Raw genomic sequence first — 14797 nt, forward strand, 5'->3', positions numbered from 1 at the left:
AATCACAATCATCCGTGCATGTAAAGGTGGTCAAATAAATGAACAGCTGGACCTTGTCTTTGGCTCAGTTAGCCAGGTTCAAGTTTCCTTCTGCTCTTTGCCAGGCTTGAACTTTTTTTTTTTAATTATTTTTTGGAAGGCAGCATGGTTAATAGTATTTTTAGTTTTCCTTACAAAATTTCTTCATATATTTAATATTTGATTCTATGAGATGTTAATTCAGATAACTAAGCTCGAAATCAAGCTTCCAACAACCTTGAAATCAAGTTTTAATTCAAGAATATGCCGAGCTTTGTTCAAGCTTGAATTCATTTATTAACTTCTGGCTCGATAAAGGATTTACAAGACTCGTTGAGGCTCATGGTCGGCCTGGTTTGAAATTATGCTTCAAGCTGCTTTAAGGCACATGAACGTAGTGTCTCGATATTGACCCAACCTTCCAACAGCAGGTCTTACCACATCCGTTCGTGATGGGCTTCTACGGTACATTTTCGATCGAACTCATCCACAGGTTCTTAAAAGAACCACGGTAACCCCGCCATTTGGAAAACAATTTTTGACAAAGAAAGGGTGCTCTGCATCGACAGGATGCCTTTTATTCTTTGGTAAATTTAAAATATTGACCATATCTTACAAAATTACCAGTTTGCCGAACGCAGAGACAAGCAAACATGAACACAACTCTGACTTTAGGTTATTTGTTCTTTGCGTTGGAACCACGAGAGATTTGAGATATTTTCATGAAAGCAGCAAGCATGTGTCCGTACCTCTTGAGGTTACGGTCGCACACCGATTGTTTTATTCTCCAGACAAAGTAATATAAATTGTGAACCAGGAGCTTGCAAATGCTGTTACTAATGAGGATTTAACCCAATCACAATAGGTATGGCCAGGATATGGGCTTTTGAATGCAGCTCCTGTATTTAAATATGTGTGGTGCACCTATGATCTGAGATTATCTGGAACCAAATTCTTCAAAATAATTACATGGATACACAATTTAGGCAAAAACATCAGAGCACAAAGACTTTGTACCATGTTGTCTCTCATTTGCAATTCGAGCATGATATATTTAATTCTGCAACTTGAATTGCTCTCAGTCAGCCACTTCATTTCCCGAGCCGTCTCAGGCAACAGCTAAAGGTAAAGGGCATAGATCTCTGATTACAGAAGCTGATGTTTCCTGCAGATACTCTACCGTCTGAAGGACTGTGTTTTGCTGCTAAAACCGAATGGAGGTCCAGACTTTCAAACCGTATGACCATGTACATAGAGATCACAAGCAAAATATGTGTTGAATAAATACAATAAGCATACCTAAAATACAAATGTGAATCACTTCCAATACGATAATATGATCGTGGAAGATTCTGGTTCGAGAATGCTTACGTACCATCACATTTTCCACTGTTTATGGAATCCAAATCATGTCCTCTACCTAGCTTGGGTACCTGGCTTGCACTCTTATCAATGACACGATGAACATTTTGAGACAGCTCACACCACAGAGGGGAGGCCTCCAAAATTAAACATTTCTACAAGGAAGGTTTAGCTGGTGCTTGTAAGCCTTGGATAGGCCCATAACTTCATAAGCCGCTGTCCGTGGTTCGACAATTCATCAGTATCACTATCATCACTTTCAGACGATGACATCGTTAATTCAGTCTCTCCCAATAGATAATTCACAACCTGATGAAAAATGCAGATAATAATACAAACTGATAATCTGAAACTGAATGAGATTTGTTGACCTCAAAAAATGGGACTTTAGGGAGGCCAACTGACAAGTTATCAAATTTAAAACAACATGCAGTGCAGTGAAGTGACTAAATAAACAGTTTTCTAAACTATAAATTGAGCTAATTCATGCTTTCATTCTATAAAACCACAAGCTTAGAACCCCGTGCGATGCATGGCATGTATTATTTCTTCAAATAATATTTTTATAAATTAAAAATTTAACATAATATAAAAGATATATATCAAATATTTTAAATTAAAAAATAAATTTAAAATATTTAAATAACATAATAATAAAAATAATATAATCATTTCTATCTTTTACTGAGAAATCATTTCTTGAATCGATATTTTCAGCATCAATTGTTTCGGAATCTTCATCATTAAGCAAAACATGACCACTATTTGCATCCCACATATATCTCTTTTCTTCATAGTCTATCAATAAAAATAATATATATTTTATTATTATATAATTTTTATTTTATTGAATTTTCAGTCATCATTAAAGACTTACTCCAGAGAAAAGGCAAAGACAAATTTTTTGATAGTTGAGTTGTTAATAACTTCTTAGTCCCAGTAGCTCAGAATTTCATCCAAAATGACTAAGAGACAATGATGATCTATACATATCTGAGATTAGTAGTTTGTGTCCGTCTTGTATGCATTTAAGAATGGATGGTTAAGTAATAGTAGGAGGTAGGTAGTAGTCATATTGTATTTATATTTATATGTATGATTGTAGTAGTTGACCCATGGGGACAATCCCAATTAATATTTTTTTTGCCCTTGGATTCAAAGCCAAAAATGTGGAGATCCAGTAGAAAAGGGCCTTTATATAATAAATACTTTGTCAGGGTTTAATTGCAAAACACCCCTAAACTAAATTAACTCAACATGTTCCGGTTCAGTCAATTGTCAAAAGGGCTTAATTGAATATAGCCTTTATCAAGAGCCTAGATACAAGATTCTCTATTTAAATAAATAGATCTATGTCGATTTCAGATCGGGTTGGGACCCAAAACTCGAATCCATTAGGCCCATCTCCTTCCTCCCTTCTCTTCCTTCCCTGATTGCCAATGGAGAGGAGCTCACGTTTCTCCACCGATATTATCTACTTTCCCAAGTCCCCCACCACAACTCAGAAAAAAAAGAAAGAAAAAAAAATCCCCGCTGGCACCAGCCGAACGCGCTTCTCTTTCTCTCTCACAAAAGAAACACAACGCACTCAAACCCACATCTACCGTCCAAATGATCCACTCATCGATCCACGACATCTAATTCAACAGTTCCCATTTGCTCCGCCGCCCAAAATAAAACAAAGGCATCCCACCCCTAGCCCGTGCGGACCCGGTTCGTCTCTGCCCAATAGTTGTCGGGCTCAAAACTCAAATTAAAATGAAAAAGAAATAAAAGGCCGGGGGTAGGGCAGAGAGAGGAGAGACAGGAGAGAGAGAGCGGGAGAGGGGGAGAGAGGGAGAGCAGAAAAATAAACGAAAGCGCATCGCGGACTCGTTGCGATGGTTTTTTTCTCTGGAGGGCTCGCTGGATAGATGAGGGAGGGGAGAAGAAACTTTGAGGGAAAAATTGTAAATTTCTCCAACTTCTAGGGTGAGGCTCAAGGTTTCTTCGCTCTTCCCCTTCTTGCTGAATATAGTGTTAGGTCTTTTCTTTCTCCTCTTCCGCGTGGCGTCGTAGCAACGCACAAGAGAGTTGTGCTCCAACTGGACCTTCGAGCTCGGCTTCTTCTGCTCCAACGCCAGCATTGCCTATTTTCTCGTCATCTGGTACGCCTCCTTCCCTATTCGCATCATCGTCTGGGTCGCCAACCGCACGTCCTGATCCCCCCCACATTGACTCGCCCTCCGCCCTCCTCACCCATCCCGACGGCCGCCTTGCCATAACCGACTCCTCCGGCTCCCTCCTCTGGCTCTCCGACAACTCCCGCCTTGCCTCCTCCGTCTGCCTCCTCGACTTCGGCAACCTCTCCTTTCCCTTGGTGGCGCCCCCGTCTGCAGAGCTTCGATCGTCCCGCCAACAAAGCATTGACTCGCCTTTTGCCCTCCTCACCGATCCCGACGGCCGCCTCGCCGTCGCCAACTCCTCCGGCTCCCTCCTCTGGCTCTCCGACCATCCTCCTGCTCTCTCCTGCCAGCCACGGCAAACAACCCCGTCCTTTTTTTGCTGTTTTTCCATCCTCAGGAGTCTCGATCGGGTGGGAGGTTTGAAGCAAATGAAGCTTCTCCCAAAACTCTTCCAATCCTCCCACGGTCCCACTCCACGCGGTTTCACTCCGCATGGCAAAATAATTTTTATCCACGTAGCAAACGGAGACAACCCACCGTGGTTCCTCCGTTTTATAATATATATATATGATATAAGGGGAATTTTTTTTTAAAGAAGAAAAAAAACACTGGTCAGTTATCTTTATATCTACTTTAGATGTAATTATATCACCTGATAACAATTTGTCCTAAAGAAAACTGTACGTCACACTTATTTAGAGTTGTCAGCAGGTTTGCTTTCATGGCTAAGACAATCTTGAAGGTCTCTCAATGTGAAAAAAGTTAATCATGCTCGGCAAAATTTCTTGGGAAGATGAACTGTTGCTAAGATGTCTATATAAAAGCAAGGAGTTCAAGCAAAAAAAAAAAAAAAAAAAAAAGAAGTTACCTTATTAGGTGATACCGGTCTTATTTTTACTCTCTGATTTTTAAGCTTATGACAATGGTGTGACCTGGCACAAGTCATGTTGCTGAGCCAAATAATTGATTTGCAACGTACACATGATGCCCTATTTGATGTGAATCTCAATGATGAGTTACCTGCAACAAAATTACCAGTTTTTAACTCTTTATTTATCTAAAATGACAACCTTGACAGAGAAGAAGATTGGCGGAGCAAGTTGAGATAGCTGAGAGAGAAAAAAGACTGGCACAAAATGCCACCAGAATCCAAAATACAATACCACAACTTAAAAAAAAAAAAAAAAGAGAGAGAGGAAAATTTATAAACTTCTTATAAACTTTGAGGAAAAATATTAATTGGGAGTTGAGGGCCTTTACAGTGACCTACAGCAACATAAACGGACTGCATTATAAAAATTATCACATCATCAAACAGAATCCAAAATCCAATTGTAATGCTAACCAACAGTAAGTAAACTGTAGGACAAAAGATATGGAGCTGCAGACGTGATATTCTTCTAACTAAAAATTTTGCCACTAGAATGCAGACATAACAATTACCTTCAAGAAAGAACTTTCTACAAAAGTACATGCCATATACAAGATGAGAAGACAGTCAGCAGATAAACATGTTCACCATTTGTCCGTCCTTCATTACAGTATACAGAAATATGTTTTGATGCAATCTTTATTTGCTTTTCATTTTGGACATCTGCATTTATCAGAAGGTCTATATCTAGTTCCTCCTAATCATCATCATGGGGATTTCAAATGACCATCAAGAAAACTAATTTAACATTAACAAGTCCATTAATGACATAGCTGGCAGAAATACAGGGGCAAAGCGTAAGGTAGGAGAAAAGTAAAATATAGCAATCATATCGAAAATAAGAGTGGAGCACAGAATCACCAGGATATTTCAAAGGGATCACATTCTGTTACCAAATCTGAAGTCTAAAATGTTAGAGATGAGAATGTGATATGACTAAAAAATTTATTCAGACTGTACAAAGATAGGCAGGGAAAAGGAATCTTGCATGGTCAGCAATTTAGAGATTCTGCTACTAAAGTACATAAATACATGGGAATCAGCAAAAAAAAAAAAAAAGGAAGAAAAGAAAACAAGAAACCTCCAATGAAATAGATGGTTTTATAAAATGCATGTTTGACAAATGTGGTAAAAGCAATTAACAAACTTAAACAAGCAACATTTCTCCTTGTCCATTGTTCCCGTGTAAAATTTCTATGATTTAATGCAATCTTTACATGCTTCCATGTTGTATATTTGCATCTAAAATTGATGTTGAATTTTTTTCCTTTATTATTACTACATCCACAGCCATGTAAGAAATGGTGCCTTCAATATTATAAGGAGACCACATAGATGGTTGGGTGTCTGCATATATTAAAAGTTTCATATCAGAAACTGCTACAAGCACTCTTACTTGAAATCTTGAAAGCCACAAAGATGCATACCTAAATATTTTCTTCTATAAGCCTCTTTCCAGTTGAGATTGGTCATTGCATAGAATGTAGCATCCACACATTCTATGCCTTGATGGAAAACCACATCCTTGACTTGAACTAGTTTGCCGGTCTGCAGGCAGCTGACATCATACTCTCCAAACAGAAGGGAATATTGCAACTGCCACAATGTACCATCACTTGCAGCAGAATTCCATGCCCTTCTAAGAGTAGATGAAATGTGTTATCAGCTTGAAGTGAAAACCCAATCTGCCAAAAGATAAGGTAAAAAATAGAATACCAGCATACTGAACTGGCTGTTACTAAAGATCGCATGTCCAGAAAACTGAAGATGTGAACAAGCACATCATGTGGTAATTGCATTGAACCTGAAGAGGAAAATTTACATCCAAATGTCAGATAACAAAATTGAATTCACTAATGAAAGAACTTTTCCTTTTTCTTAACTCCACAAACATAAGCCAAAAATCTGACTAGTTGCAACTCCAACTAACAGGCTTACACTACCAACACCTTGAATTTCTTATGGCTAATCTGATCAAAAGCATGCCTAAGACTTATATTAGAATTCAAAATCAAATTAGTATTAAAAAAAAGGCAGAAAAGACAAGCAAATCTGAGCTAAGCTCCACGTATTTTATTTTGTGCAACAAATATCCATTAATTACCTAATACCCAATTATTATCAGATTAACTATCAGATATGGACTATGGGTGAAGCCTCGTCAATTGAGTTTGGGCCTGTGCCCTACATATGTGGTTTAGGTCTAACTATATATAGCCAGACCCAACCTTATCCCAACTCCTTTCTACATCTAACTATTAAGCTTACGCCATTGTAGTTGTGTAAGAAATTTCCATGATGGCTTGGTTAATCAAAATCATGCTTAATATTTTCTCTGAAACCCAAACTCTTTCAGTAATAAAACAACTATGAGGAAGAAATAAGCAAATGTGACCTAATGTGGAGTACCTTGATTGATGTGTTTTCAATGGTAATTAGACTAGTTAAATCAAAGAGATTCTCTCTCTCTCTCTCTTGGATCAAGAAGCATAACACAGTTGCCAGGGCTATCATAGCCAGATGATTTGTACTTGAACACAAATGGAACTGCTATCTGATGATAAGATGTTATTATTATCTCTGATTATTTGATGACTGCTTGCCCTGAACCACAGAAAGCACCTTGTACTGGTGAGTGGAATAAATGTATACTCAGGCAGGCAGGATCAGCATGAGGCTGCCCTGAGGCTAGGTGTTATAGGCATGTTTGAGTATTCAAAAGCCAATAAATTAAAATAAATTAAAGAGTCTGCAAGGCATGAAATTTCATTTGCACATGCAGTATCTAGTTAGTACCTCCATCTTCATGAGCTCGGGAACGCCTCTTATGTGCGACCACAGCATGCTTAAACTCTGACACAGCTAGCGCCTTTTTCTGCTTAGGCAACACGACTTCTGCTGCCTGGAGAAGGATGTTTGCTGATGAAATTCCATTACCTGTTTGCACTCTGCAGTATTTGGAAGCCATTTGCTTTGTAAGGATCAAATCCATAGCAAATCCTTAAAATAGATAAGTATAATAATTGATAATAAACAACAGCTTGACACATTAACAATATGGACCTAACACTTGCGCACATAAATCAACTATAACAGAGTAGATATAAAACCAACTGATGGAGCATAATAATTTTTTTTTTCAAAAGTTTGACCAGTAACAAGACTGTAGTGCATTCCAGATTATTCTTTGGTCAGGCCACTGCATGAAGAAATATTAAAGAAACATTAAGCCAACAAAAAAAAAAAAAAAGAAGAAGAAAATCACCTCCATCCATGAGATATTCTTAATTCAAATATATCAAGTTCAAATATAACTGTTTAGCATATAGGGCCTTGTTATAAGAAGACGTGACAGGATCTAGCACATTAGTTTTGGAAATTTAAAAAACAAAGAATCTATATTCAGTAAATGTCAATTTAAATGTCCGTACAACACTGGATCAAGAATAAAAGGATGGATGTCACAGTTATATCATTAATAATAATGATAATACAATACTGATTGTTGCGGACAAGACCTCGGCCTATTACGTGAGGTATTGTCTGCTTCGGCTCATGGACCTCACGATTTTATCTTTTAAAAGATGCCTCATGTGGGAAGGATTTTTTTCTCCTTATAAGCACGAGTTCCCCTTGACTCACAACCGATGTGGGACTATTGGTGCCCTCCACATTATTAGAACCACAACAGAGCCTCCCAGTCAAGGGGGACTCTGATGTGTACAGTCCGAGGAGTTCCACAGTCAGTCGAGACGGATCTCAGCCCTAGAGAATCAAGACGGACCTCAATCCCTACCTGATGCGTCATTATTGCGGACAAGAACTCGGTCCGTCACGTGAGATATTGTCCGCTTCAGCCCATGGACCTCACGGTTTTATCCTTTAAAAGATGCCTCACGTAGGAAGGATTTTTTCCTCCTAATAAGCACGAATCTCCCTTGACTCACAACCGATGTGGGACTATTGGTGCCCTCCACGTTATTAGAACCACAACACTGATATTGTTTCATTTTATTTTTGGGATAATACCTAGTGGTCAATGGTGTGGAGCAACAAATGGAATGCTAATTATATATGATCCAAGCTTTTATCTCCCTTATTACCTTTTGGTAGATATTATCCCATAGAATGGAGAAATGCCTTTAGTTTAGACTTTACAATCCAAGCAAGTAATTACCTACGATAGTAAATCCTTGTGAGGTCAAAATGTCTAAGAACTATGATATAGGTCTGCACAGCACCTCGTTTCCTATGCTCCAATATTCACCTTTTATCTACATGTTTCGATACATTTTGTTCCCCAAAAAAGGTACAGAATCATAGACGCGATCATGCTTAAGTTTTGCAGACCCATTCAATAATTCACATAATAACCCTGTCAATATAAATCAATAATAAGCTATAGTTACAGTAAAGGACTTCACAATCATAAGCAGTCAACATACGATATTGGTAGAAAAGGAAAAACATCAAAAAGTAGAAAAATCTTTATCAAAGTTGGTGATAAAAACAGATACCAACTTAACAATTCCAAAAGAAATCCACAAGCAAAAGCGTCCATAAAATTCCTTGAGGAACCATAGATTACACAGAAAGAAACATCCAAACAAGATTCTTTAAAAAGAGAGAACAAAAGCGGTGCAGATCTTCTGAAATAAAAGAAGAGGCCAAGTAATAATTTGTTTGAAGAGACAGCTTATAATACTGAAAGAAAAATTACAATAACAAGGCCGGGACGACATCTGGCTCCAAAAGAGGGCAAACGCGAGTTAGGGATTCGGAGACAAGAAACGACGATTACGAATCAGCAATTGAGGCAAATTTAAGAAGAGAAGAGAGAGAGATTGGGGGGGGGGGGGGGGTACTCACTGCGGGAGGAGGCGGAAGGCGGAGAGGGTGTCGCGAAAGACGATGGACTGGAGGCCCTTAGAGAGCTTCCCGTAGGCGAGTCGAAGGATGAGGCCGAGCTCGCGGCACGCCGTGGGGTAGTCGTAGGGCCGCAAGAGGGCCTCCGCTAACCCTAGCTCCTCGTATCGCTCCGACGGCGTGGCTCCTCCCATCTCCCCTCTCCTCTCTTTCCACCGATTCGTCATGAAAGGAGAACTAAAGAGAGAGGACCGACCTCGCCTTCCACCGCCACGTTCCACAGCGCTGACGCGGAGCCATTTCATATTCACGCATTATTACAGATAAGTCCCTAACTGTTGTGCAAATGTTATATTAGGTTCCAATTTTGCAAGTGTAACGAATTGAACTACTCTCGGCGCTCGGCCCTCCGAGACTTTGGTGCGCTCACTATTACATCCAAACCCCTGACATTTTTATAATAATTGTAAATTTGTTTCTGATGTTAATGGATGATATATTTTAAACTAATCCCGGCAGTAGGGGATCTGAGAGAGCGGGTCCAGCTCGTATGTACGGGAAGCACTATTGCAGGTAAGCCCTAATAAGGTGTAAAAAATAATATATAATGGTGATAAATTTGAGCGAGTCCCGGCGCCGGGCATTCCGAAACTAGTTCACAAAGAATATTATGCATTGTTGAAAATAAATCCCTTTTTAGAAAATATACATAGCCTCCCATCTTTATGCCTGATAAGTTCGAATTACTGTCAGCCTGCCGGACCAGTTCAAATATAATAGCTTTTAGGGTTTCTTGTATATATACCCCTGTCAAAACTTGAATTTGCATATCGTTTCTTGAAAATTTAGCTAACGTATATGCATACAAAGTTTCGCTTCTTGCATGGGTATCCTACCATGAACCCTTTTTTTTTTTTTTTTTGCCCCTCAGCATAGGAACCAATTGTTTGGCCATCAAAAGATGAAAAAAAATCTCTTCTATATAAAAGTTCTTACCATTTTTATTAAAAAAATTATTTGCTAAGAATCTCTCTAGTGAAGCTCGAGCAACTCTTTAAAAGCTTACCTGAGGTTCGCACTGAGGTGGGAATGAAGTGCATCTGATTAGATGGGATGCTCTGATTATTCGGCATTCTGCAAAGTTCTTTCTTTAGTTAGATAGTCTCTGGAACAAAATAACGAGGGACTCTAGTATGGATGTTCGAATTGGACAGAATAGTTTCTTCATATGAAAAGAGATCTGTTCTCGCACTCCGAATGTAATGGCATGCATCTATTGGCTGGTGGGTGATGGATAAACTACAGATCTTATTCGAGACTCGTGGATTGCTAATCTCATACTGAGTCATGGCCGATCTTTGTTAGCATTGAGGCTACAGAGTCGATACGAGTTTGTGGTTTGTTCTGGTCCGAGAGGAAAGGTTGGAATGTTGAGTTGGTTACCTAGCTATTTGGTGACCAGCTAACAAAAAGAGAGTAGTCCTATGTGATTTGTATCCATAGGTCTCAAATGTGAGGGTTTGAAGATTATCTTATACTCTGAGGGTGATAGCTAGAGACCTCTATAATTTGCATAGGAGAAAGTTAGCTAAGTGATTGGATGGAGCTTGGATTTGGAGACTCAAGGTTTATGCGAGACTTAGTAGGTTGCATAGGGCCGCCTCCCTACTAGGGTGATGTTGAGAGCTTGAGGGATGGACCTCCCATCTTCTTATTCATGCTATATGTTAAAGGATGAGATGGTGGAGCACATCTTGTTTCACTGTTTGAAAGCTGTGTAGGTCTGACAATGAACTAGCTTCTTCCTTGCAATTGTTCACTTGGTGCTATTAGTTTAGTCATTCCTCAAGGCACTGCAGTGGAGCACAAGAACTATGACCTTTAGGTTGTTAGGTATCAAAACTGCTTATATTGTTTATCACATCTAGTTGGCTCGACATAGTGATGTCTTTGAAGCGAGGTGGCTGGCGACAACGTTCATTCTAGAGAGAACTCTAACTCAAGTTGCTGAAATCACTCATCCGTTATCCACTGGCTTGACCTTGATGACTTGGGACAATTGGGAACCCCTATCCACTCATTCAGCGACTCGATGGACTTTTATTATTTAGAAGTCCCCACCCCCGAGCTTCCTCCAAGTCAACTTTGATGGTAATGTAATTGGTAGTAGTGACAGAATTGGGTTTGTTATTCAAGATCCAGACTTGAGGATTATAGTGATAGGTGGGAGTCATCTTTTTGATGTTACTATCCTGAGGGCTGAGTTATGGGTGATCTGGATGGGCATCAGGTATGCAAGGCTATCTCTAGAGGTTGATTGCCAAGTCATCAAAGGGGGCCATTATGGTAGGGTGGCTATGGAAGCAGATGAGAACAGCCACCATGCATCTACTATTACATGATATCTAGAGATTAATAGGTGAGTGTGTCTCTATGGATATCAGGCATGCCTATTGTGAAGCGAACAAATATCGTCGATTGAATTGCTAATTTTATAGCTGAGCATTTCTGAAAGAGCTTTTGTAGACTAATGTAGCAAGTATGCTGATGCCATTTTAGAATCTCTTTTTTTCTCTCTCTTTATTATTTGCATATTAGACTTATATGAGTCCATCTTATAGAAAAATTTAAAAAAATGTTCATCCCCCTCAATATCGCTCACCACTTCTCTAACCATTTTGGGGTCATCGGACTATTGTCATCACCAGGACTAATCTACTACTTGTTGACTCTCTCTTTGTTGTCCAATCCACCCGCCTCCTTGTCTATTCTTACAATCATTGGCCTTAGCAAGTGATGATAGGAGAACATTGCAAATCTTGAGGAGATAAGTGAAGCCCTCAATGAATGAGGATCTAAAATACCATGATGATGAGCTATGGGCCATTGGATCAAAACTTGGGTGTATCATGCATGGACCAGGATATCAAGCACATGAGGGGTTGAGTCATTGGTACAACAGTGTTAGTGTTAATATAAACAAGCTTGGAAACTAGTGGTTGGGGTTGTCGAGGAAGAGGAGAAGGTTGGCCCCGGCATGGCCTTTAATGGGGAAAATGAGGAGGATGCAAGCAGAGATAGTGAGGCTGGGTTGAAGGAGGTGTAAGACGAGAAAAAAATAGGATCAAAGAGTGAAAAGAAAGTCATAGCAGTTGGAGATCAATGAGATGAAGTGAAGGCAGAAAAGGGACTTGATTACTAGCCAAAGGGCGAGGAGGTGGTCAAGATAGGAGGAGATGCAGGCAAGGATCCCTCTGCAAAGAATGGCATCGAGCACATCTACAACTTCTACCAGTAAAAACTTGAGCAAATCCATGATTGGATGGAGGGGCCCATCTCCCTGGTGTCCCTATGGTGAATCACGGTGGCTGGAGTTCCATCTTAATGGAGAAAGTGGGGTGTGGTCTATATATGTACTCTCCCATGATTGGTGCTATACATCAACTAAGGTGTAGGGATAGCCCCAAACAGCAATGCGATGTAGTTAAACTAGGACGCCAATAATAGCAAGGTGGTTTGTCGGGGCTTTCAAGGGGTGGGTGGCAGATGCAAGTTGAAAAGGGGTGGCGATAGGGTAAGAGGTTTTAGACAAAATAAAAAAAATTACTTAGACACTCTTTGACTTAGAGCCAATATCACTAAGTATCTTTTGGATCTAAAAAGCTTCAAAGTAGTACTTTAAGTTCGTTAAGTAGTTCAATATGATCCCATCATTTATTTCATTTGCCTAGGCTTATAAGATTCCATCATGTGATGATCATTGAGATTTTTAGGTTGGAATATCTTTATTTTGGTGGCACTTTCTAATGATACTATGATCGAGAGTGGTAGGTTCTAAGCTAGTAATGTGGTCCGTGATCTCCTTATAGTGCATGACTTTAAGGATAAAGTAGGAGGCTAAGAGAGTGGCGATGATGGAAGGGCTATACAAGGTCAAAAGTGGTAGTGAGGTAGCAAAGGTGGTGATGGAGAAGAGGAGGTCAATGATGTGGGAGGGGAGGGAGGGAAAGAAGATAATGAGGTAAAGTGGATGAGAAGAGAACCAGTAGGGATTAGAATTAGGTTACATGATGAGAAAAGATGGAGAGGAGGGATAAGAACAATAATAGGATTTAGAGAAGATGAAGGAGGTGTTGGAAGATGATGTAGTACAATCGGGTGGGGCTTGGATCCAATTTAGATAGAGAAGAAAGATGGATAGGAGGTATGAATAGGCTGGGTTTAGGGACGAGGAGGTGTGGGAAAATAAGAAGGTGAGAGTGGGTGGAGCTTATGCGGAGATCCAGACTAAATTAAATGGAAATGAAAGATGAGGACAATGATGGGGCTTAGAGAGAAGGATGTGTTGGAAGAGGAGGAGATAATGAGAGTGGGTGGGGTTGGGTGAGCTCGGGATCAAGTTTGTTAAAGAGAAGGGATGGAGAGGAGATGTGAGGACAACAATGGCATTTATAGAGGAGGAGGATATATTGAAAGAGAAAGAGATGGTAGAAGTGGATGGGACTTAGATGAGATCAAATAAGATAGAGTGGATGGATGAAGAGGAGTGATGATAATGAGAGCAAGGTTTAGAGAAGAAGAAGAGGGAATGGGATGAGGAGAGTAAGAAGAGAAAAATATAGGGCATTTTTTGATAAATAAGCTATTTCAATGATAACAAAATTATTCTTTATGATGGTATTTTAATAGCATTGGATATCTGATGAGGTTCAAGATTAATGGAACTACTTAACTAATTTTGGGGATCACTTTAAAACTTTTTTAAACTCGAGATATATTAAGTGCAATTGATGCTAAGCTGCGGAGGTATCTAAATAATTATCCCATTAAATATTATTTAAATTATTTTTAATGTTCATGTACCACCACATGATAGATTGTAAAAGTATAGAGGATCTACGCCAAAAGTAAAACTAAGCAGGGGTATGTATGCAAATTATGTTTTGGCATGGATAAATATACAAAGTAGAGTTTTAAAGGTACACATATGTATAAACTTGCATACAATCCCAACCTCAAGGAGCATGTTTTGATTTCTGAAAATGCTAGGGAACCTAAATATTGCGCAGGTTAAGGGGATAATTCATGCTTTCAACTTTTTCATCAACATGAAAGGTGCAAACACGCCAATTATCTCCTATATATCCCTCATGGATTTTGCCGGTGTTGCTCATAAATTGCTCGTACATAAACTTCTCTTCTTGCTATTACGACCACCTTTTAGCTAGGCGGAGGGCATTATGGCCCTCCTCTCTCCCCAAATGCCTACAAGACCCCATATCTAACTAGTCCACCCGTCTTTTACCAAAAACAGAAAAAAAAAAAAAAAAAAACCCTAGTCCACCCGTTTTGGTTGTCATCTTCGATAAAGAGAGGCTGACTATAAACATACACTAGCCAAATGTTGGTGAGTGCTTATTAAGTTGCATAAATAATGGAAAGTTGAATCTTAGAT

The 14797-nt window shown here is 39.4% G+C and overlaps 1 protein-coding gene across 2 annotated transcripts; it reads right to left on the reverse strand.

The window, feature by feature from the left end:
- Positions 1–1272: 1272 nt before the first annotated feature.
- On the reverse strand, positions 1273–9627 carry LOC105041700 (F-box protein At5g52880). 2 transcript variants are annotated; one of them, XM_010918699.3, is made up of 6 exons: positions 9346–9625; positions 7273–7424; positions 6193–6280; positions 5904–6112; positions 4414–4565; positions 1273–1689 (listed from the first exon to the last, which is right to left on the reverse strand). In XM_010918699.3, the coding sequence occupies exons 1-6, from the start codon at positions 9567–9569 to the stop codon at positions 1549–1551; spliced, it is 966 nt and encodes a 321-aa protein (XP_010917001.2). In that variant the 5' UTR covers positions 9570–9625; the 3' UTR covers positions 1273–1548. The 2 variants fall into 2 exon arrangements, with proteins under 2 accessions (XP_010917001.2, XP_073109101.1); XM_073253000.1 differs by lacking the exons at positions 1273–1689; positions 4414–4565 and adding an exon at positions 4620–5823 and having other exon boundaries at positions 9346–9627.
- Positions 9628–14797: the final 5170 nt, after the last annotated feature.

The sequence above is a fragment of the Elaeis guineensis genome, chromosome 2 (genome assembly GCF_000442705.2).
Source record: "Elaeis guineensis isolate ETL-2024a chromosome 2, EG11, whole genome shotgun sequence".
NCBI classification, from domain to species: domain Eukaryota; kingdom Viridiplantae; phylum Streptophyta; class Magnoliopsida; order Arecales; family Arecaceae; genus Elaeis; species Elaeis guineensis.

Excerpts from the sequence above, each read along its gene's own strand:
- LOC105041700 (XM_010918699.3), bottom strand. The coding sequence starts at position 9,569 with ATGACGAATCGGTGGAAAGAGAGGAGAGGGGAGATGGGAGGAGCCACG. Across the intron at positions 7,425-9,345 it reads GCCTTCCGCCTCCTCCCGCA|AGTGCAAACAGGTAATGGAA; the intron begins GTGAGTACCCCC and ends CAAATACTGCAG. Across the intron at positions 1,690-4,413 it reads GACCGGTATCACCTAATAAG|GTTGTGAATTATCTATTGGG; the intron begins GTAACTTCTTTT and ends ATTTTTCATCAG.